This window comes from Typopeltis vanoorti, chromosome 10 (assembly GCF_054136105.1).
Source record: "Typopeltis vanoorti isolate ZY-2024b chromosome 10, IOZ_Tvanoo_1.0, whole genome shotgun sequence".
Classification (NCBI taxonomy): Eukaryota; Metazoa; Arthropoda; class Arachnida; order Uropygi; family Thelyphonidae; genus Typopeltis; species Typopeltis vanoorti.
This window is the reverse complement of record NC_143558.1, coordinates 40,635,901-40,660,107: the sequence shown is the minus strand read 5'-3', so window position 1 is coordinate 40,660,107 and position 24,207 is coordinate 40,635,901. Positions and strand designations below refer to the sequence as shown.

General features: G+C 34.2%; 1 protein-coding gene across 2 annotated transcripts in view; it reads left to right on the top strand.

Moving 5' to 3' along the window:
* Positions 1-24,207, top strand: part of LOC150102359 (eukaryotic translation initiation factor 5-like) — a 159,798-nt gene that overhangs the window by 72,465 nt on the left and 63,126 nt on the right. For both annotated transcript variants that reach the window (XM_090399657.1, XM_090399656.1), the window contains exons 4-5: positions 9,693-9,809; positions 12,023-12,169. In XM_090399657.1, coding sequence (XP_090255783.1) covers positions 9,693-9,809; positions 12,023-12,169 — 264 coding nt within the window. The remainder of the gene's footprint in view (positions 1-9,692; positions 9,810-12,022; positions 12,170-24,207) is intronic.

Sequence of the window (24,207 nt, the reverse complement as noted above, 5' to 3'; positions counted from 1 at the left end):
AGTATTTTCTAAAAATTCTGTTCATAACTTCTGAAACATTTTGCAGTTATATTTCAGAATGAGTAATTGGTGTGGTATCATCTAATCCCAGGGCCTAATAGAATCATTCCCACATTTGTCTTTGATTGAGTAGATTTTGCCAGTTAGCATGTAGCTATAAACTGGACAAAATAAAATATTTTTTATTAAATGAAAAAATAACTTTCTTAATTTAGAAAAAATAATTTTTTAAACAAAATCTTTTTAACTTTAAAAAAACACAGATGCAGCACCATTAATACTCTTTTTTCTTTTTTTGGGACTTAAGTACATATAATTAAAAATAGGAAGACACCGCTACCATTTTTTGTACAGTGATTAAGGTTTTCCATAATTTGTTGAGCTCTGACTATAGTATTTAAGAGCATATTAAGTACTATTTCCACTCTTATTTCATTTATTGCTTCATTGTCTAAATTAAAAAGAAATGGAGACAAGGAACATTCCTGTCTGTTTAGTTTAGCAAATTCAAAACAGATTTCATCTAAGTTTGTTCTGAGGACAAATTATTATTATTATTATTATTATTATTTCGGGCGACTCCAGGAGTCCTTAGACTCATCAAGGGAGGCCCTAAACATCATGTCCACACAACTATGCGATTACATTCTCACAGTATCTATCATACCTTGTCTTGAACTCGTTCACAGTCATAGCACCCACAACAGACTCTGGCAGCTTATTCCACTCATTTACCACTCTAAAAGTAAAGAACCCAGCTCTAACACCCCTGCTAACCACACTCCTGCCCAGCTTCCATAGGTGTCCCCTAGTTCTCCCACCACCAGTCCTGATCTCAAAAATATCCTCTGAATTAATCCTATAAAATCCCTTTAGCAATTTGAATGTCTCAATCATATCTCCCCTCCTCTGCCTATCAACTAGTTTCTGCAACCCACAAATCTTCAACCTGTTCTCATATGGTTCATTCCATAGACCTGTTATCATCTTAGTCACTCGCCTCTGGATCCTCTCCACCTCCTCCCCATCAAGAAGGAACCGAGGTGCCCAAATCTGGGCACAGTAGTCGAGATGAGGTCTTATCAAGGCTCGGTACAGATGTACAATAACTTGCTTGTCTCTGCTCGTCAAGGTATTTTTCAACAACCAAGTGAGTTGATGAGCTGATTTAGCTACTTTTGCAATGTGCTCCCTAAATCTCCCTATCCACCAACACTCCCAAGTCCCTGGCCTCATCAATCTCTTGGAGTACAGTTCCACCAATGTGGTATACTGCTGCTAATCTTTTCACCCCAAAATGCATAACCTTACATTTTGTCACATTAAATTGACATCCATTCTCCTTAGCCCAGAACTCCAATCTATCTAAGTCATCCTGCAAGACTTTGACATCTTCTGCATTCACTATCGCCCTACCCAACTTTGCATCATCAGCGAACAAATGAATTGTTCCACTTAGATCCTTCCCTATATCGTTAATGAACAGATTAAACAGCAGTGGTCCAACAACATTATATGCTGCCTTCCTATTACTCCATTTGCAAATCACTTGCAGATCTCTGGTATTGGGTTCATTTTAACACTACACAACATAAGGTATCTTGAATCTAATGTAGTATACTATAGGCTCTGTTATTAATAAATTTTAACTGTTCTATACTATTACTGTTGGCTTGTATGGGTAAATGCCATTACTGTAATATTAAATAGTTGCGTGTATGTGCACGCACGCACAATTCTCCTGAAAAGATGCACTGCAAAGTACTCAAAACTACTAGACAGTTAAACTAATAAGTTTGTAATTTCTTCACTCCTAACAATCTCCATATAGTAACTACTGACATAAGATGCCATAAATTTCTGGGATATTCTTCATATTTATTTGAATATTATTTCCTTTTATCAATTTATACTGATATCGTCATATGCAAAATATGCCTCATCAATAAACAATCTGTTTTTGAGATGTTTCATTGGTTATCCAAAACAAATTCTGAAAGTAAAGAATTCAGTTTTGTATGAATACAGCCACAACTGAAACATTATCATACATTTAGTACTGTAGGTGGGGTAAGGGTTAGATAATTCAGGTTTCCTGCTCTAAAGACCAAACCTAGTGTTTTTTTGCAGTCCCTTCAGACCTTTGCTAAGTAGTAAAGTGTCCTCATATTGGTTTTTCTGACAATATAGTATGACCATATTTTCTTATTTTTACTGCCTAGTTATGAGGAATTGTAGAATCATAGCCATCATTATAAATTATAGGAATGAGTCATTTTATACATTTAGAAACAACTGCAGCCAAGGGAAATAGTTGATGTATATCTATAAAGTTCTTATTGATCTTGCTGGATTTTCTACAGATTAGTTCAATACCTGGAATACAGTGTATTATAATAAAATGATGTTATAATTATTATTATTATATTAAAATATCTAAAATTATCCCTCTTGATTCTAATTTTAAAGTCATGTATCATATTTTTACATAGCAAAGCAAATTTTAATTTTTCTTTGAATGACACTCTATACTTGAACAAAATCACTCATTTCTCTCTCTCGCATTATCTATTCAAATTTATTCCTTCATTCTACCTACTATTCTCTTTATATTCAAATAATCTGGTTTCCAAAAGTATGTTTAACATTACTTTATAGCTAAATTATGCTCACATTAATTCAAAATATGGTTATGGTTTTAAGTCAAAGATTTAGGGACTGTTCCTTAAAACATTAGATTTGCCAGTACCAACTACAAGTATCTGGGGAGGAAAAAATTAAAAAAAAAATTTAAGTGTGTACTAAAATAATTTTAGTTTTCAGAGCATATGTCGGTCTTGTTGTATCATATTAGGTTTATGCATCATTTACCAGCTTGATTGGCTGAGTGGTTAGGGTATCCATTCTTCAGCCAGCATGCTATGGGTTTGAATCCTGCTGTGGGCATGAATTGTCCTTCGATAGTATATGAATTTCATTATCCAGTATGTGAGACCAACTTCTCTCTTTGTTTTTGAGGCCTTCATGAAAGGGCTTGAAAAGTTTCACATTTGCTTTCTAGAGAAGGTTTCTGGATTATGATTTTTTTTAAATATTTATCATACACATGAGAAGTACAAGAACCTATATTACATCAGTGCCATGTGTGAGGTGCAGATAAAGGTTGAGAAAGAAGAAACCTGACATTCTTCTTAAAGAGCTGTATATTGAAATTGTTGGGAAAAACATTATGGGGAAGGCTGTTCTGAGGACAATGGTAAATGGGATAAATGAGAAGACTTTGATAATTTGGCAATTATACTGTAATGGGATGTTGGACTACTGCTGTTGTTCTTGTTATAACAGGATTAACTGCGAGTGGAGGAATGATGTTTGCCATTTCACTGGAGCATTGACCATGGAGGTACCTATAGAAGAGACACAGAGCTGAGGCATTTCATCTGTGAGATAGAGGTTGAAATGAGCCTGTCAGGGAAAGGTCATCTATGATTCAAATTACTCTCCTCTGGACAGCATTGAGAATTTTTAAGGCAGTTTTAGGTGCACTACTCCAAATGCATGAACAGTATTCTAAGAATGGGTGGATTTGGGATTTATATTGGGTTAGTACTGGGTGGGTGTAAAATAGTTTCTTGAGCAGAAAAGAATGCCTAGTTTTTTAGAAGCAGAAGAATCTACTGATATGATGTTCTTGTTCCAAGAGAGGTTTGAGGTAAATATCAGTACAAGGAGAGATAGTTCATCTTGTCTGGTAATGTTTATTACTGAGGATGAGATCCCTTTTGCAAGAGAAAAGGCAGGACTTTGTTTTGGTGGCATTGAAGGTAGGTTATCCTTTCCCCACTGAAGGATTGTATGGAGATCAACGTTTGTGGTACTGGTTGCAGATGATCTTGATGTAAGTGATGTCTGGAAACTACATGGTTTGTAAAAGGAGTAGAATGAATAAAGAGTGCTATTGTCGGCATTGCTATGGATAAGATTTGTGGTGAATGACAGTAGGTCATTTATGTATAAGAGAAAGAGGGTGGGTGAGAGAACAAAGCCCCGAGGCACTCCTGCATTCATGGTAAAGCTCAAAGAGCAGGTACCATCTACCATGACACTCAGTGAACAACCAGAAAGAAAGCTGACTTTCCAGTTATAGAGAGTAGATTGAAGAAAAGCAGTTTGCAAAGCAGGCCATGATACCAAGCATAATTGAAAGCCTTGAAAATGTTAAGGGCAACAGCACATGTTTCTCCTAATCTTTCCATGGCATGTGTCCAGTGGTGAATGATGTCAGCTAAGATATCAGCCATGGGTCTGGATTGGTGGAATCCATACTGGTGGTCACTGATTAACTGGTGAGCTTCTAGGTAGTGAAGAAGTTGACATTGATAACTTTCTCCATTATTTTTGAGAGGATTGAGGTGATGGCATTTGATCAGCAGGCTTTTGTCTCATTTTTTTTGGAATGGATTGGATATATGTTATTTTCCATGAGATGGGATAGATGCCCGCTTGAGTATAGAAGATTGGAGAGATGATAGAGGAAAGTATCAGCTCTGGTGCACAATGTTTTAGTGCGGTAGAAGAGATGCCATTGCAACCAGACAATTTTGTAGTGTTCAGGTTATCTAATATTCTTTTTATGTCTTTCTGCCGAATTTCTGCATATGGTGCTCAGTTGCTGGTATTGGAAGGAGATGATTTGCCTTTGTTGTCTGTGCAGGGAGTTAGAGGAAAAGAGTGATGCTAGGAGGTTGAATTTTTTTTTCTTTGGGTAACAGTTGTGCCATATGGATGGGTGAGAGGCAGAATTGCAGAAGGTGCATCCAATGGTTTTTGCAAGGACCAGAAGGTATGGCTGCTGTTTGGACAATAGACAGATTTCTGCTATTGGCTTTTATGAAATTGGATTTGGATTTGCTGATGTGAAATCAGAAATTAAAAAAATATATAAAATTAATAAAAGTAGGGGAAAAAAAATTATTCCACCCACAGAACTATTGCATTATAGGTTTACAGTCTTTCATGGAGTCACATAAAAAAAAAAAAAAGTTAAGGCAGGAGAGATAAAAATTATAATGTTGCTTTAAGGCTCTAAAGGGAATATAAAGCAGTTTTTTTTATTTGTTTGCTTGCTTTTGCAACATGTGTATGACTACTACCAGGTTGGATAAAGGATTAAAACAATACTGTGATTTCTTGTCTGCAATAATTTTCAGATTCATGTAACTTCAAAGCATGCAACAGTTAGAAATTCACACTCGTTTTTGCAAGTAAAATTTCAGAAATTTTACTTTTGAATATTACTTTACATTATCAGAAATCAAGCAAAATTTGCAAAAATTAACTTTTTCCAGATTGGATAAAGGATTAAAACAAGACTGATTTCTTGTCTGCTATAATTTTCAGGTTCATGTAACTTCAAAGCATGCAACAGTTAGAAACTCATACTCGTTTTTGCAAATAAAATTTCAGAAATTTTACTTTTGAATATTACTTTACATTATCAGAAATCAAGCAAAATTTTCAATGACATATCTACACAACTGTGTTATTAATGCAATGATGATTCTGCCAAATTCCTCATGATTCATGATTGGCATATCATTACTGTGTGTTTTGAAAACTTTATTTTATTTATTTATGCACATTGTTGTGTTAAAGTTATTTAATAGCCTGTTCATGGAAAAAAATTGCTTTTTTTTTTTAACTTTATTACAAGTTTTTTACAAGTTACAAGAAACAGTGCAAAATCTCTGCTCTTTAAATATATACAAGTATTCCCCAACTTTACAAGCTAATTCATTCCTAGTGCATGTTTGTAAAGCAGGAATTTATTTATCATAGATGTGTTGTTAGGAATAGGAGTTATGTTCTCAATAATGAAATTTGACCATACCATACTAATGTTAAATAAAGATCAACAAAACAATGATTTATTCATCCAAAAAATGAAAAGTATGAAAACATAGCCAGCCTGGTTGGCCAAGTGGTTAGCATATCTGCTCTCCAGCCAAGAGGGCTGTGAGTTTGAAATCTGCCTAGACATGGATGTTTGTGATTGTCCTCCACCTTCATGCATTCATTTATACAAGTGAATAAACACTCTCCCAAGATGGAGTGGTAACCATCGGAGAAGTTGACCCAACCCTCCTGCAATGGGAGAGGCCTTTACCCCAGCAGTGAGGAAAAGTTACAGGCTTGGAGAAAAAAACATGAAACATAGTCTTTAAAATCAAACAAATTATAAGTCTTGTTTTTTTTTCTTTATAAATTTCATAGTTGTATGCATATGCATTTTTTAAAAATGTGTAGCGACTTTTATATTGTGCTCGAAATTTGACTCTTGTGACCTGAAAATCCATTTCTTTTCTATGTGTTGAAAAGTTTTATCAAATCTCTTGAGAGTGAAGGAATCAAGAGGAATTTCAGCTATTAAATCTTCTTCCTCAGCTTCTTCACATTTTGCCATTTCAAGGAGCTCTCCATCTTACGCTTGAAGCAGACTGGTGATGTCAGTTCTAGAAACTTTTAAGGTGCAGTCAGTTAGCAGTATTAATGACCACTTTGGTTTCGTTTTGACAATCTCTGCTGGTTCTTAAATTCCTTAAAAATTATTAATAAACTGAGGACAAAGTACTGTATTGTATAGCTATGCACGTGGTTTGAAATGCTGTTTATGAATACTTGAGCCTCCATAGCTTAGTTTAGACAAGCCCTTTAGCTGAAAGGACCAAGTGTGTATACCATCTATGACATGAGAAATCCTTCTCAGGTTTTTCATCCCTCAAAACAATCAAACTGGCCAGAACTCATATATAAACATAGAACACTATGAGAATAAGGATTAAGCACCTTAGTCCTTCGAATTTGGTTTGGAATGCCTGCACAGTAAAGTGTGGTGGATCTACCCTCTATATAATACCCTCTCCTCATTTACATAAATGTAAATGAGGAGAGGGTATTATAATACTTAGAATCTATTTATTGCATTAATGCTCATATTTTCTACATGGATTCATAAACTTGTAAAGTGGGAACTTTCTCTCTCTCTCTCTCTCTCTCTCTCTCTCTCACACACACACACACCTGAATTTTTAATACAGAAAACATGCTATTTCAGTAATCTTATTATTATTATTCAGGACCTCCCTAGAGTCTCATCATGTTAGGTCCATCTTAGACAACAGTCTGTCATAACTCTTTAAATACTGTTCATGCTCTCATGGCCCTATCAGGCAGGATATTTCACAATTCAGCCACTCTACTCAAAAAAAAAAAAAAAAAAGCCACTTCTCTTTATTAATTGCAATTAAAAGCCTGTTTTTGAAGACCACAGAATCTGTATCAAAAGATCTGACTGTAACTGAGATGTTAATTCTCCCAGTTGAAAAGAGCAGCCAGGTAATCTTGACTTGGAAGATGAACAGACACCAGAAGTACTGAGAAAAAAAGAATTTTTATGGATTCATACCAGATTGTTAATTTTTAATGGTGCAAAAAAATTGAAAAACAATGCCCATCACTTCTAGAAACTTGTTTTCATGTCTCTTAGTGTTGCTGATCACTTCTATTCGCATCTTGTAGGGGGATGGTCCCTTTCTCCTTTCCCACGTAAGGCCAGGTCATTGGAGCTGTCAGTTTCTTAGCACATGTCTTAAACAACGAGGCAAATTTCATCCAGTTCCATAGCCTTATTGAGATCCAGAGTACTTAGTATTTAGAATTCATTCTTCTTATACACTTTTAAACCTCAAACCCTTCCAATTCCTCTAGTAATAAAACCTACTTTTCTGGGATGAACTCAATGAAGTGATCATTATAAAACTCCACTATGTCATTTGCACTGGTCACTTGACTACCATTTTCTTCTAACAATATCATTCTTTCACAATTTTCTCATCCTATTAGCCACATAATGAAAGTGGTTCTTAGGATTTTCCTTGGATTGTGTGGCTAATCTTTTTGTATTTCAGTTTTGTCTTCCTTACTATGCTAGTCACTTTTCTGACCCAAGCCTTATATTCCTTGTATAACTGCTCTCCATCCCTCTATGCTTTTCTCTAACCTCTTTTTTCTTTAGCTCATGTTTGATTTCATTAGTCATCTGCTTAACATCAAAATGTGTTATTGTTTTCACTTGTATGAGTTTGATGTTGATAAATATTTTTTCACTAGTTCCCATGTACTGGTGATATCTTTTCCTTCCCATTCTTCCATCCATTGAACTTCCCCAAGCTGTTTTTTTAAGATGTTATAATTACCTGCCTTATAATTTCACAAAAATTCCTTTTTTCTCAGTACTTCTGGTGTCTGTTCAAGTCAAGATTACCTGGCTGCTCTTTTCAACTGGGAGCAAGGATGACATCTGTTATAGTAAGATCTTTTGATACAGATTTTATGACCTTCAAAAACAGACTTTTAATTGCAGTTAATAAATGTTGGGGTGATATTTTAACTTAACAAACTTTACAACTTAAAATCATAACTTCAAAATCTTTTAAAGCAGAAAGTGAAGCATGTTATTTATTGCATAAATTTTTATGGATTCATACCACATTGTTAATTTTTAACAGTACAAAAAAAATTGAAAAAACAATGTTCATCACCTCTAGAAACTTGTTTTCATGTCTCTTGGTATAATGCACATGGGGTGCATTAAATATACTGTCATTGGAAGATTGTTAATATGGATGATGCTTGTGTAGAAATAGCCCAATGAGCTGCAATCTCTTCTTCCTAATTTCAGTAACATAAAGTTTGTATTTCCATAAAGTTTGATATTTTCACTACTTGTCCTGGATCAGTTCATTGCATTATAAAGGAAAGTTAATACAGAATTCTCTGTTACTCTTTGGTGATCATATGCATACTATTATACAGCATTTCTTTGCTGTTAAGAAATCAGGCTTTCAAAATGATGATGTATTAGTTGACATGATTCAGAATTTCATTATTTGGTTTTTGAAACAAAGACAAAACTTTGTTTTGTCTTTGTTTCAAAAACCAAATAGAGGAATTGAGAAATTTGGGATAGAGGAAATGTTTATAATTACGCCAAAGCAACTAAGGCCATAAGACAGGTAATTTCTGTTGATTGCATTCTCTATTCTTGTTTTGTAGCCTTAGTTTCTCAGACCTTGCCATATTAATTGGAAATTACCTAACTAACCATTCAGGTAAGAAACTCTTATTTTAGATTCATCACATCCTTGATAGGTATTGACCTGGGTTTCAAGAGTACTAAGGTTTTGAATGTGGGTTTCAAATATTACTACAAAAGCACTCAGAAGAATGGTGCAACATTCTTTGCAATTCATATTCCTATTGATTCTCTCACACATACAAATCATTCTGGATTCCCATACAACCAAAAAATCGTAATTGTTCAGTGATTAATGTGTTATTTATCCAGTATATATATATATCTTAGACAAGAAGTCTGCTTTGCCCATAGTAAATGTCTTTTCTCTCAGATTTGCATCCTAATTTGCACTGGTGTTTTGCATTCTAGATAATAATAATAATAAAAATTATTTTTTTTAAGATGTCATTTTCAATTTATTTTTTCACATCTTTTCCATTTAACTTCCTTTGGTTTAAGTTCATATTTGCATGAAAAAAAAAAAAAAAAACTTTGTATGTTGTCAAAATGCTTTATCTGACCATCTTATGATTTTTTTTTTTTTTAAATTTCTTAGGGGATATTGCCTAAAAAGGGAGTAATAACATCTAAATGTAAAGCTTGTGGCCACAGTGGACAGTTGGATAGCACCCATAAGCTTACAACATTTATCCTTAAAAATCCACCTGATCAGGTTTGTAATATTCTATTCGTCATTTTCTTCATGCTGTATATCATGTGTATCATTTATTCATGCTAGTAATCATATCATTTCAGAGAGCATAAATTAATATGTTATCCATAATCTTTTCTGATAACACATCCATATCTTAATATATGTCTATAGTGCTGAATTAAGAATTTAACATGCATATTTTACAATTTTTTGTTATGCTATGAAGGGACATTTAAATATACTCTTATTAGATTGAACTCTATGCTTTTGCGGCTGCATAAGGGTTAAAGATGGATAACTGGGAACAGATCTCCATATAGCCTTTTTGTAGAGAACTGACTGGGCTTTTGACTGATGTTCACTCCTCACCTTCATACAATGTATCTCATTAATCGATGTATACCTGGATACTGAATGAACTAGGACAGGCAGCATTTTGGATTTAGTGGACCAAATTGTATTCTGTGTTGGCTTAAACCAGAAACAAACATGATGGTACACATAGCGGCACAGAATTAGAAACCTTTATGCAGATGCATGTAAATGTCACTTATGCAGCGAGTATGCAAAATACTTGGTCACATGTATCACCACATGTTCTACATAACTATTTAAGAATACTGCTGGTCAGTAATGATTAATAAGATTGATCACAATTGGAAAAACAGGATATTTTCAAGTTCGATAAAGGCCTTATTGTGGGTACTTTTCTGGCTGGAGCTACAATTTTGAAAACAAGAGAACTGACCAGTTTCCTCAAAAGGTGAGATAACATGGGTATTTAATCAGTGGAAAAATAACCCACATTACTTATCTAAGAGGTGTAACTGTGATCATAAGACAGTCTGTCAGGAACAAGATCACCATTGTCTGAGAAGGCTTGTACTGACAAACAGAACTTTGTCGAGCAATTGACTGAAGCATTTAACAAAGGCTGTTCCCAACCCCTATCTCACCAAACTATACACAGGGAATTGAAGAGGGTCAGTATTGTAGTCGTATGCCTGTATGGAATCTGCTGATTTCTGTGAAATTTCTAATTCAGTGGCCGGTATGTGTACAGTACAATGAAATACCATGCTGATGAATATATTTTCCGAATTAAGGCTTTGCCATCCCCCACTGTTTTCATTAGGGAACTAGGGCAAATAGTGAAAAGTCAGTTACTGGAACAAACTCCAGCTCATCAAAATTATCTTAAGATAGGCACATTACTAACACCATGTTTCAACATAGATATGCACAAATTCACATGGAAAGAAGAGACAAGAAAAAATGTTATTGACTTTATTGTCATTGTTAGTAATATCTGCTAAACTTGACCAAACTTGCTGTAAACATAGTAAAAGATCTTGAAGGCTTCAAATGATTCTGCACTACAAGGTTTGTAAAGTAAAGAAGAGGAATGGAGGGTGCTGTCATCTACTAAGCTATAGATAGGATTTGAAGACAGTGAGAGGTCATTTATGCATCAAAGGAAGCAAAGTAGAGAAAGTACAGTATGCTGGCATACTGTACTCCAGCATTGCAAGAACCTGAGGAGATGAAGCTTTCTACCCTGACACATAGCAAATGAGTGATCAGAGAAGCTGAGCAGGCTTCTGTGCCAGACCCAATTGTATACCATAAACATGTCAAGAGGAACTATATGCTACTCCAAACCTTTCAACAGTGTGTGTGTGTGTATGTCTGAAGTTGGACAGATGGTGATGGTTAGGATTGCAATCCTTGTGAATATTTTTTATAATAATTCTTTCACTGCTTATCTCGTTTAAGTCTGCTAATACTTCAGACACATAGAATATCTTTCTTCAGTTTTTTATGCCATCTTTATCATCTCTGATGCCTTTACACTACTCCTCATGGATCTGTTCGTATGCTTTTTTTTCAATAGTCTCAAACATTTTGCCACTTTCGTAATTTTTTTTCATTAGTCCCACATGAGAGGTTCCAAGACCTATGATATCACAGTGCTGTGTGTGGAGAAAAGGTTAGAAAGAGGAAATAAATTTGTTGATTGAATTTGTTATCTCTCAAAGATGTTTGAGTTGATTACAAATTATAACTTCCAGATCATTATTTGTTTTTTTGTTGGAGAAATTAGGACTGTAAGGTGTCGCTAGTTTAATCATAATGTTACATATCAAAATATATAGAACACTTGAAAAACAAAAGCTTTTTTGAGGGAAATTATGTATATTAATATAAAATGGTTGTGTTATGTTTTATAGGATCCTGCTGCCAGTGGTGCTTCTGTACATCGTAAAAAGGGCAAACGTAAGTCACGTGAAGATAAGAGTCAGAAAAGGCAAAATGGTGATGATGGTCAACACAGTCCACAGAATGAATCAGATCAAGAGTGTGCAGTGTCTGAAAAGGTAAAACCACCAAATCTGTAATTAAGATATTTGCTACTCAAGGATCACCAGAAGACAATACTTAATCACGACTCTTATTTAAGTATGATACATGAGTATTTTCAAAATCACAAGAGCACACAACTTTTTTTTTTTTTTTTCAATTTTGCAAATTTAAACAGAAAAATCTACTAACAAATCTATTGGGGAAAAAAACAAGTATACATTTCCATGTTTGTGGATTAATTCTTTAATGTTTATATCTTCAGTACATTGGTCTCTGAAAGTCTGCAAAAGTAAGATACAAGTGGGATACAATCATTTGGCATTCACTTTTTGCAAAAGCAATCATAATTTCTGTCATCAAATTACTGGTATGTACCCTCATTGAGTGTAGAAGATCCTCTGATAGTATTACATATGTTATGTTTGAAGCTTGATTGCTCCAACTATGTTATTCTCAACCTATATCCAACCTATATATTAAAGTTAGTCATGGAATAAGATAATATAATTATAAATAATTTTATTTTTGATGGTTAGAATGTTTCAGATTCATATCTGTGATGGTGCATTGACTTCAAAATCAGCATGTTGTGTTTATCCAAAAGAATGAAGCTAAATATTTGCTGTAAGCATAAATATTTACAATATATATAATTATCTATGGGGTGCTTAAGGGTCAAAGCTGTATAACTGAGAGGAGACCTCCACATAGCCTTTAAAGGAATGCGGAGAACCGACCAGGGCTTCTGACCTAATGTCCAATCCTCACCTTCTCGTGGTGCACCCTGTTGGGTATCTACTTTGATACTGAACGAAACGAGGATGGGCTGGCAATTTGGGATTTAGCCGACCAAATTGTATTCTTATTGGTTAAACCAAAATATACAATGATGGTACAACATGACAAAATTTCATGCCGGCTGGGGCGTCGCCCGGTTAAACAAGGCCCCCCGTTGTTTTCGCCAGGGAACCAGGGCGAACAGCGAAAAGTCAGCTACTGGAACAAATCTCAAAACAAACCCCAACTCAACATCACCAGAGTTAAAGATCGGTACTATCAATGTAAGAAGCCTGAATGGCAAAGAAATGGAGCTAGCTGAGGAATTAGATAAGTACCAGATCGACATAATAGGGGGTGACTGAAACAAAAAAGACCAAAACTGGTGAGATCTTTCTGAGCAATAAATACAAAATGTTATATTCAGGCAATAACAATCAAGGAAAAGAAGGAGTAGCCATAGTATTCAACACAAAATACGAGGCTAATCTTCTTGAATGGCAGTCAGTCTCAAGTAGAGTAATGTGGGCAAATATGAGAATGGGGAACTGGACAATGAGACTTATTTGTGCCTATGGTCCCACAGAAGGTTCTGCTAAGGTAGAAGTGGAGGAATTTTTTGAGGCTTTAGAAAAAGCAACTGACACAATGAAAAAGGAAAAGTTGGTCCTTGTTGGGGATCTAAATAGCAGAGTAGGAAATGATTGTGAGACATACAAAAATATTTTGGGAAAATTTGGAGAAAAGAGCAAAGCTAATAATAATGGCAAATATCTGTTGGATTTCTGCTCAGGACATGGACTGGTTATTACTAACACCATGTTCCAACATAAAAATGTGCACAAATTCACATGGAGAGAAGAGGCTAGGAATAAGAAAAGTCTCATTGACTATGTTATTGTTGATAGTGATGTTTTCTCCCTGGTGCAGGACACCAGAGTGTACAGAGGATTTGAAATTGGAAGTGATCACTATTTAGTCTTGAGCAGGATAAAATTGAATTTCATATTGAAAAGAATAACATGTAAGAAAGTTTTAAAGCGAATAAAAGTTGAGCAGCTCTCAGATGTAAACTGTAGACTAAAATACAGAAATATTATTGAAAAGAAAATTAAAGAGTTTGAGAACAGGAATCAAACCTTGGAGATTCAGTGGCAAACTCTGAAGGAAACATTGATTCTGCCAGAGAGGCATGTGGTGAGGTTGTGTGCAAAGATAAAAAAATCAGAACTCCCTGGTGGACACAGGAAGTTAAAGAGGCAGTGAAGGAAAAGAAGAAAGCATATCAAAAGTTCCTGGCAAATAAGTCAGCTTTTACTCTTACAGAATACAGAGACAAATGTAAGAAAACTAAACAGTGTGTAAAACTAGCTAAACAAAAGTCATGGGAGGACTTTGGCAAGAATATAGAAAATAAATATCAAGAAGGTGGCAAAATATTCTGGAGGTTGTTGAAGAAGCTTAGGAATGGAGGAAAGAGTGCTGTAAAAGGAATTAGAGATGATAAAGGTGAAATGAAAACAGGAGAAAAAGATATCCTTGAAGTATGGAGTAATTAATTTGAAAAACTGCTAAATGAAACAAGTGATGACAGCACAGTGATAAAAAACACTGACCAGGCATGCAGTCAGGAATACATATCCATACTTGAAGTAGAAAAAGCCATCAAAGGCTTGAAATGTGGAAAGGCAGCAGGAATAGATGATATTCGACCAGAAATGCTGAAGTATGGTGGTATAAGAGTCTTACAGTGGCTGCACTGCATAGTTCAGAAAGCCTGGACAGAGGGACGAATTCCCGATGATTGGAGTAGAGCTCTCATAGTACCCATATATAAAAAGGGAAATAAAACTGAATGTGAGAATTACAGAGGTATTTCCCTACTGAGTGTTCCTGGCAAGATCTATGCAAGTATACTTGAGAAACGGTTGAGAAGAATTGTGGAAGAAAAGCTTGGTGAAGAACAAGCTGGATTCAGGCCAAATAGAGGCTGTCAGGATCAGATCTTCACTTTACGACAAATAGTCGAGAAAGCATGGGAATATAACAAAGATCTGTATTTAAGTTTTGTCGATTTGGAAAAGGCATATGACATGGTGCCAAGAGAGAAGCTATTCAATACGCTGCAGTTATATGGTGTCAATGGGGCATTATATCAAGCAATACTTAGTCTTTATTTGAGATGTGAGTCAGCAGTTAGAATTGAAGGAAGTACAGGAAGATGGTTTAATGTTAAATCTGGTGTGAGACAAGGATGTACATTATCCCCTCTGTTATTCATTATCTATATGGATCACATTATGAAGGAAAGTGGTATTAAACCTGATATCAAAATTGGAGATGTTAATGTCAGCTCTTTGCTTTATGCGGATGATGTTATACTTCTAAATAAATCCGCTACAAGTCTGCAAGATTCTCTGACTAAATTGAATAGCTGTTGTAATAGATATGGTATGAAGGTCAGCAATAAAAAGACAAAGACAATGAAAATAGGCAGAATCATTGAAAATGTCAACTGTGTTGTGAATGGAGAACCTGTGGAACAAGTAAAACATTTCAGCTACTTAGGCACAATTTTTACTGAAGATGGTAAACTAAATATAGAAATAGACAACAGAATCAGCAAAGCTGGTATCGTGGGAAGTCAATTGAATAAATTCATATGGAATAAGAAAGAAATTAGTCGGAACACTAAATTAGCTGTATACAAGACTGTGTTCAAACCAATTTTAACTTATGGATCTGAGAGCTGGGTCAGAAGTAAAACACTTGACCAAAGACTAGAGACCGCAGAAATGAGAGTCCTGAGAAAGATTAGAGGCGTGAACAGATGGCATCAATGGCAATATCATATTAAAAATGAGGATATTAGGAAAGAACTTGACATTGTCAGCATCCAGGAATGCGTTAGCAGAGCTAATCTCAGATGGTATGGTCACTTAAATAGAATGGGAGAGGAAAGATTAGCAAAACAAGTGTTCTCTGCCAGGTTGGCAGAAAAACGACCCAGAGGAAGACCAAGATATAGGTGGATTGATACGGTACAAAGTGCCTTAGACGATAGAAATATAAGATCTGATAATGTTGGAGTCTTGACAAGTAACAGACTGATTTGGAGGAAAATTGTAGATAGGAAGTTAGTAATGATGTAATTTTTTCATGTAGTACTGTCATATCCTGTACACCCCTTGAGGGTACATGGCAGGAATTTGATGATGATGATGATGATGATAATTATCTATAAGTAATTCTCTAAGGAGATCTGATATTCCTTTATATAATTACAATTAGTAAATTAATTTCTAGTATTCTATACACATACCTTTTTAATACACATAATTAAAATGCTCATTCTAGAATTACTCTGTACGAGCTCAGTAAAATTCTTTCACTCTGACTCTTATAGTTAAAATACATTTCTGAAGAATAACATGCAGAATTTATTTTATTGTTTTTACTCATTCATTCATTCTGTCCTATTTCTCAAATTCCTTAAAATATAATAAAAGTTAAAAGGCCTCACTTAATTAATATACTTACACATATCTTCTTTTAGTAATTGCATCCTTCCTTATTTTGTTTAAGCATGAAGAATAATCACTCAAACAATAGGAAAACATTTAATTGAGCTAGTTCCAAATGTGCTTCCAGTAAAAGGAACTATACTACAGATTCCATCTTGCTCCTTGGAAAATATATTGCTTTCTTCTCACATGCAAAGGCTTATTATATTACACTGTCCTTCAATTATTAACTTCACAGTTGCTTCTTGGAGAGTAGTTAAAGATGCATATAAAATTTTTCCGAGATTAGAGAACTTAACTTGGTAGTTTATTAGACCTTTCTGGCTCTCCTTCTTTGCTCACTAGCATTCATGTCACCCTCAGCTGTTCTAAATACAACTAATGTGTATGCCCATTACTGAGATTCAAAGCAAAACTCGAGTGACAATATAGCTGCTGTTAGTACAGCAACTGCACACTACTAGTGTTTGACATAGAAACACTATTATAAACAACATAAATTAATATATTATATATATAAACAACATTTCTGTGTTATTCCCTAAGGATTACAACATAGTGGTAAGCAAATTGACTACTTAAATATTTTTTTAAGTTTCCTTTATTACGCTACTGCTTTACCATGATGATTTCAGTAATATTAAATACTTCATTACTAAATTATGCAAACACATGCATATATATTGTAGATTATCTTATATATAACAAAAATGTATATATAAGATAATCTACATTACTTGTAGATTATCTTATATATTCTTCCACATTAATCTGCTATTTGTCAGATCCTTCTTAGACACTACTAACAGCATCAGTCGTCTAGATCTTAGTTGTTTACTGGTCTCTTTCCTGCCAACTTGGCATTGAATGCCTGTTTTGCAACCTTTCTCTCTCACACACACATACGCTTTTGAATGTCAGCAGGGGCCCTTTTAACAACCTTATTTTTAACAAGATTTTGCCACTGATATCATCTGCTGGATCTCCTAATTTTTCTCAATTCATATCTGTGGTTTCTACTTTTCAATCAACTGTTTAGTTTCTAAGCTAACTCTCATATTCATAAGTTGCAATTAATTTGAATAATACTATCTGGTGTACTATTAGTTCGTATTCAAATTTTTATTTTATTTGATATAAACGTATTCAGGTGGCTCCCCATCATACCTACTTTGTTTATTTTAATATCTATTTCAATATTTAATTGTCATCTTCACTGAAAATTTTGCCTTAATAATAACTGAATTATTTTACTTGTTCTATAGGTTCTCCATTAAAAATGCACTTTTCTGTAGTCCTGTTTATGGTTTTTGTCTTTTATTGCTGATTTTCAGACTCATTACAACAGTTACTCAATTATGAAGCCCTGAAGTTTTGCATTTGATTTATTTAGGAGTATAACATTTGCATAAATTAAAAGCTTAGTTTACTGTCTGCGATCTTTATCAGGTTTAATGCTACTTTTCTCATAATTTTACATCCAGATGAATGACAGTTAGAGATAGTGTATTCTTATCTCACACCTGATTTTACATCAGTCTGTGTACCTTTACTTCCTTCAAATCTGATAGCTGACTTACAACTTCAGTATAGGCTATACATTGCTATTTATAATGTCCTATCCATTTAATTCTAGACTTTTAAACAGTTATTCTCTAGGCATGTTCTCATGTGCCTTTTACAGATTAACATAACTTAATCCAGATTATTGTTATATTCTCATGATTTTGTGATTACTTAAAGTAAATTCTGATCTTGACAATCTTTGCTTGTCCTGAACCCAGTCTATTCTTTCCCAAAGTTTTTTTTTGAACAAATTTTTTAGCCTCTTCTGAGGTATGCTCACATAAATTTCATGTGAAACACTCAGTAGGAAAATTCCTCAGCGGTTCATTCAGTTTTATTTCCCTTTTTATAGATGGCTATTATTATAGCTGAACTCCAGTCATCTGGAATTTGATCTTCTGACTAGTCTTGAATTATGCAGACCAATGTAAAATATGCATACCTCAATATTTGAGTGGTTTTGATCTGTGATCCACTCTGTAGATGATATCAGACATATTTGAGGTTTTTTATGGCTTTTTTCATGTATTGTTATGTACTTGTCACTGCATTCTTCTTCTTGAATATTTTCTACCATTGTTTTGTCATCGCTTGTTACATTTGTCTTTCATATTCCAGACTTGCAGAATATGTATAACTTCAGTTTTTATATTAACATCTATAATTCCTTTTACAGTACTCTTCTTCACTTCTAAGCTTTTTTCAATAGCTTCCAAAACATTTTGCTATCCTTGTGATATTTATTTTCTATATTCTTACAAAAACCATGACTTCTGTTTTGATACTTTTACACACAGCTTAGCTTTCTTACCTTTTTCTCTGTATTCTTTAAGTGGGCCTATTGACTTACTTGCTAGGAACCTTTAGTATGATGTCTTCTTTTCTAGAACTTCCTCTCCTTTTTTAGTTCACTATGAAGTTCTGAATTTTCTTTACTTGCCTTCCCAACTAAATCAGTGAATGTCTTCTTCGGATTTTTCAGTGCTGCATCTTTATGGTTTCATTTTGTTTTCAAATGCTTTCATTTTCTCTCAAGTAATATTTGTATATTTCAGTTTGTAAAACTGATGTTCCAGCATAGCTTAATTCGAATCCTAACTGCTAAATTCAGCTTAAACTTTGTGATTCTTTTATCAGTTAGTAATACAGTTGACTTTCACTATAAGAAACTACCAAAATGTTTCTACTAAGGCACCATAGGTATAATGCTATGCTAAAAAAAATTCACTACAGTAAACTCTCCATTATAACAACTATTCCCATGGTCCTCACAAGTTTGTTATAGTGAGAGTTGATTGTATTACATAATTTTTATGTCAGTACACTTGCTAGGAAAAGAAAATAAATTCACACTCAGCTGTTCTGTTGTTGGTTGCATTTCCTTATACAGTAAGTATTCAGTAGATTCTGAATTGTTTAAAACTTAATATCTTATGGCCAATGCAAGGGACATAGCCAGTTGGTAGTATAGTTTATTGCAAGACTATTCCAACTTGAGACCCTCTGGAATGGAGAGATTCCTTCAACAAATATAGCTGCTAATTATTTATTCAAGAGACATCTTTGCATTTAGGTCTTTTGGTTTTACTAAGCATGGCTTCTTTTCAAAGGAAAGAATAAATTGCTTCTCTTTGTCCAAAGGATACTTCATACAAGAGCTTAGAAAATGGTTCCATGAAAAAAAAAAATTTTTTTTTCTTCTTGTAATTATACATAACTTATAAACAAGTCACAAGTTGACTGAATTTCAAAGTATTCTTGGTTCTGACATTGATATTTATCATTCTCAGTATTGAATCTAAAATATCTTTTGTGAACTATTTTTCAGTAGGTAACTAACTATATACTTCATCATGACTAGTTTCATATCAGTAACTTTCTTTCACACTGGTCTGTTATTTTTCAGGTTTCATTTTCATCTATTTCTCAGTTTTCCACCCCACCCCAGCCTTTATCCATCATACTTGTTTTAATAATCTCGTTTCTCATTCTATTTAAATGACATATAATATTAGATTAATTCTTCTTCTCGTATCCCTTAGCTGGTGTCTGAATGGAGTACAGTACACTTCTTTGGGTGCTACTGGACTATGGATGATACATGTAGTAATTGTTTGCTATGGTTTGTGGTCAAGGTTTTCTGCTTTGTTTCTGTGAGACAGAGCTGCTGGTTCTTTAGGGCTCATTCAATTTACTTGGCCCAGGTTTTCTTAGTGGCTGCTTTTTGTATCTTCCAGTGTGCAGGTCCTTACCTCCATAATAGTTGATGAGGTAAGCGCTGTTGATCTATTCTGCACATATGCCCAAACCAGCAGAGTTTACTTTTTTTGTAGGTTGATTGTCACACCATGTCCTGAGGATAGTGTTTTGGATATGGTGGAGTAGTGATATTTGTAGTATGCGATGGAAGCATTGCATTTGAAATGTTCCTAGTTTGCTTAGGCCAGTTTTAAGGAAAGTGTCAGAGTTTCTGATCTATACAGGAGGACAGCTTAGTTCTGCTTACATTCTTGAGTATATATCTTGATTAAACAACATCAAGTTCTTTTTCATTATCTTCATTTTTAGTATAATTCAACCATTGACCTCTGTAGCTCCCAATGTTTAATCCACTGTTTTATTTCTAACTCTCTCTGATTCAAGTGTTAAAACTGGTTTGATTCCTGTTCTCTGACATGTTTTTCCTTCTCAACTAACTTAATTTTTTTGGCTGAATTATTTTTTTTTATTGGAATATCTTTTTTCATATTTAATTTGCTGTCAAAATTAATTGTATCTCTAAACAGCTGAAATGATTAATTTATTGTGAACTATAAGAGTGCAGATGGTTTGTTTCCTTGCCTATTTTCACAGTTTTTTTTTAATGTAAATCCTATTCAAGAAAGTTTGTCAATCTATTTATCCCTCAGCCTTCTCATAGTCTAATAGACTAGTATTAGCATCATGGATGGGCTGAGGATTAAATAATCTGGTAATCCTTCTTCTAAAAATCAAACATTCAATGTGTTTCCCCAAAGTCACTTCAGGTCTCAAATAATATGATGGTGGTCACACAGTGGGCAATTAAATTCATCTGCCATCACCTCCATGTGGAGGTGATATAATGCAGTCTGCACCATTTGTTATATTTATATTCATTCTGTTGTCTAATATGCAATTATACTGCCCTGCCTTGTCTTTGCTTTATTTTTACCTAAAACATTGTGAATGGTCGACTGCTGCCATTTATCTATTTCTGCTGTATCCTATTTCTCACACTTTATAGTCTAATAAATTTATGTGTTTTACGACTGCACCAGTTAGACTATATATTGAGTTTGAGATTATAAGATTTTAAATCAAAGACTAAGCAAATAACCTTTATATTATTTCCTCGCTTATATTATTCTTACTTTAAACTAGTGGTGGCTTAAATATAATTCATATGCAGGTTCGAATTTTTTAGGATAGCGCACTGACAGAATCAGTCCAACGTATTGTTTACAAACCATTTAATTAAGTCAAACAGAAATATGTACAGAATGAATTATATTCACATATATACACAATGTCATTACAATTCTCTTGCTAGTCTCAATTCTTTCTAATCTAACCTTAGTTTTAAGCGTCACAATCTAGCATAACATTAACTGAATATAAGACATACCTTGGTTAAGCCTAATTCACCATTAATATACATTTGTCTCATAACCATAGATGCTTGACCTACATTCTTGTTCAGTATTACAACTACTTACAATTCTTGTTCAGCAGACAGTCTTTCACATTAACCTTTTGTTCATACATAATTCTTCTTCTTGTCTTTCTTTCCGCTTGCTGACATGTTCCTGTTTTTCCTGCTAAAATTCTTCCCGTCGAGGTTGTCAACTATGCCTTGCCTTATAGGATCCTTAGCATTGCTGCAATGTACGGTCTTCCCTTCGAGATGAACAACACCATATTTTTTGCTTGGCTATGTACCCAAGTAGAAGACTCAGAACCCTCGACACTTCTCTTTAAATTTCTGACAGTGATTTCAGCGTGACAGTGGACTCAGTCATGCTGAAATCATGACAGTGATATTTGTCTTAGAAAATCCTAAGACAAATTTCCTTCGCTTTCAATTCCGACAACAATCTTAGATGATGGGGGACCCAGGTAGGAGATGGTTTGAGACAAAATTCTTTTGTCTCAAACCATCTAAAACAAAATTCTTTCCCGACGAATTAACTTATATAGGCCCGGACGTCCGTTGTGCGCATGCACACGTCTCTTGAAATTGGTCATGCATTTACCTTCGGACATGCTGACATCATTCTTCACATGTCTTTGGAATTCTCTATCCAAGGTCACGTATTGACCTTTGGACAGGATGTCAGTCTTTGGAAATTTCCATCTGAAGCAATTCTCAGAATTCTTCACTAATCTTAGCATTAGATTTACTGATTTAACATTACTTAATAGCCTTACATGATGACATCATGCTCCACATTATTTTAACTAAGGTTCAATACAATATTATTTCAGAAAAGATTATTTCAGTCAAAAAAATTTAACATCACTCTAAGTACATTCTCCTAAGCAAAAAAACATGTAAAAACGAACAAAGGTCACATGTCATGAGAGATTTCATAGAGGCACCTTCATGGTAGAGGGCAACCACCCAATGATAGTACTGGTCCTTTTCAGATTTCATTTATTTGCCTTCTTTTCTTATTAGATTTTTTGCTTTTATTTTTCTGAGCCTTTTTTTTTTTTTTAAATATGATGACAAGGCATTGTATTTCAGGCTGCCATCACTGGAATCCAATGCCTTGTCACCATATTTGTCATGTGGTGTGCCCTGTGGATATGCAGAAAGGTGGAATGCCAGTAGTTATGCACCCCTATTTCAATAAGATAGGCAGTCTTGAATGGCCCCAGTCAGTATTATTTAGCCAGTGAACATACATTCAAGCTTTTTATGGTGTTGCAGCAAGTCTTCTTCTCCATGGTTCAGGAAAAGGATTGTAATTAGGAATTTAAATGACACAGTATATATGGGTAGTGCACATATTAACTTTTATCAGCATCATTATCATCATTTTCCTGATATCTACTTCAAGGGATGTACAAACTATTATACTACTACTACATTATTAAGTTTAGATTATTACTAATCTCCTATCAATAAGTTTACTCCAAATTAATCTAATACTTCTCAGAGCTTCAAATAGCAGAAGTTATGCTATTGTTTCATGCTACGCATAGGTTATTAACCTTAGGAAATAATATTACTGTTTTGACATCAGAAATTAACTGGCATTATAAGTGTAGTAGCATAATCACAAGGTACAGCTAGAACTAATATTATTTGATATTATTTGATATACAAAATATATTTTGTATTTCAAATAAATTATTTGAAATACAAAAGTGAACAAAAATTAGATAAATAATTGAATGACACAGCATTATGTTAAAAAAAAAGAGAGAGAGAGGATGAAACACATCACTTACCATTGCTATTTATAAGGATGAGAGTCCCATATCTTGGCAATAGATAAGCAGTCATTCTGGTTTAAGTTTGGGTAGTGTAGAAGTGCATTAACACTCTTTAAATAATCTCTCAAACCTAAGCTGATTCAGATGTAAAAGGTGAATATTGGCTAGAGGATATTGTGATCAGTGTCCACTCCATGCTGAGCAAGGCCAGATTTTACATATTTATTGATGTAAGATAAGTGTTCTTCTGGTCATTTTTTGACCGAATGTCCTCTTTGTCCAAAATATGAGTGGAGGCAGTCGCACTGAACCTGGTAAGTACCAGGGAGGGAGGGGCTGTGATTGTCCCTGCTTGTATTTTGGACAGACAGGACATTTTTAGCTTTTTTTTTTTTTTTTTTAATATTAGCTTTAATTGTAATCTCATTTGATTTTGTAACTACCTGTATGGTGGCACTCTGGCATGCAGTTCAGCTTTGTAAACAGGATAAGCATTTCTTTGTTCTAACTTCACCTTGTGATTATACTAATGCACTGATGATGGCCAGTTAATATTTGTCCAAAATATTTGTAATAAAAAAATTATTATTATTCTTTATCCTTGTGAATAATGTGTCTAATAATATTTACTAAGTCGCAATTACATTAAAAATTTGTTAGAATATTACTGTGACAGAAGTATTAATAAAGTTCTTTGATTTGACCACTTTCAGGAATTAAGA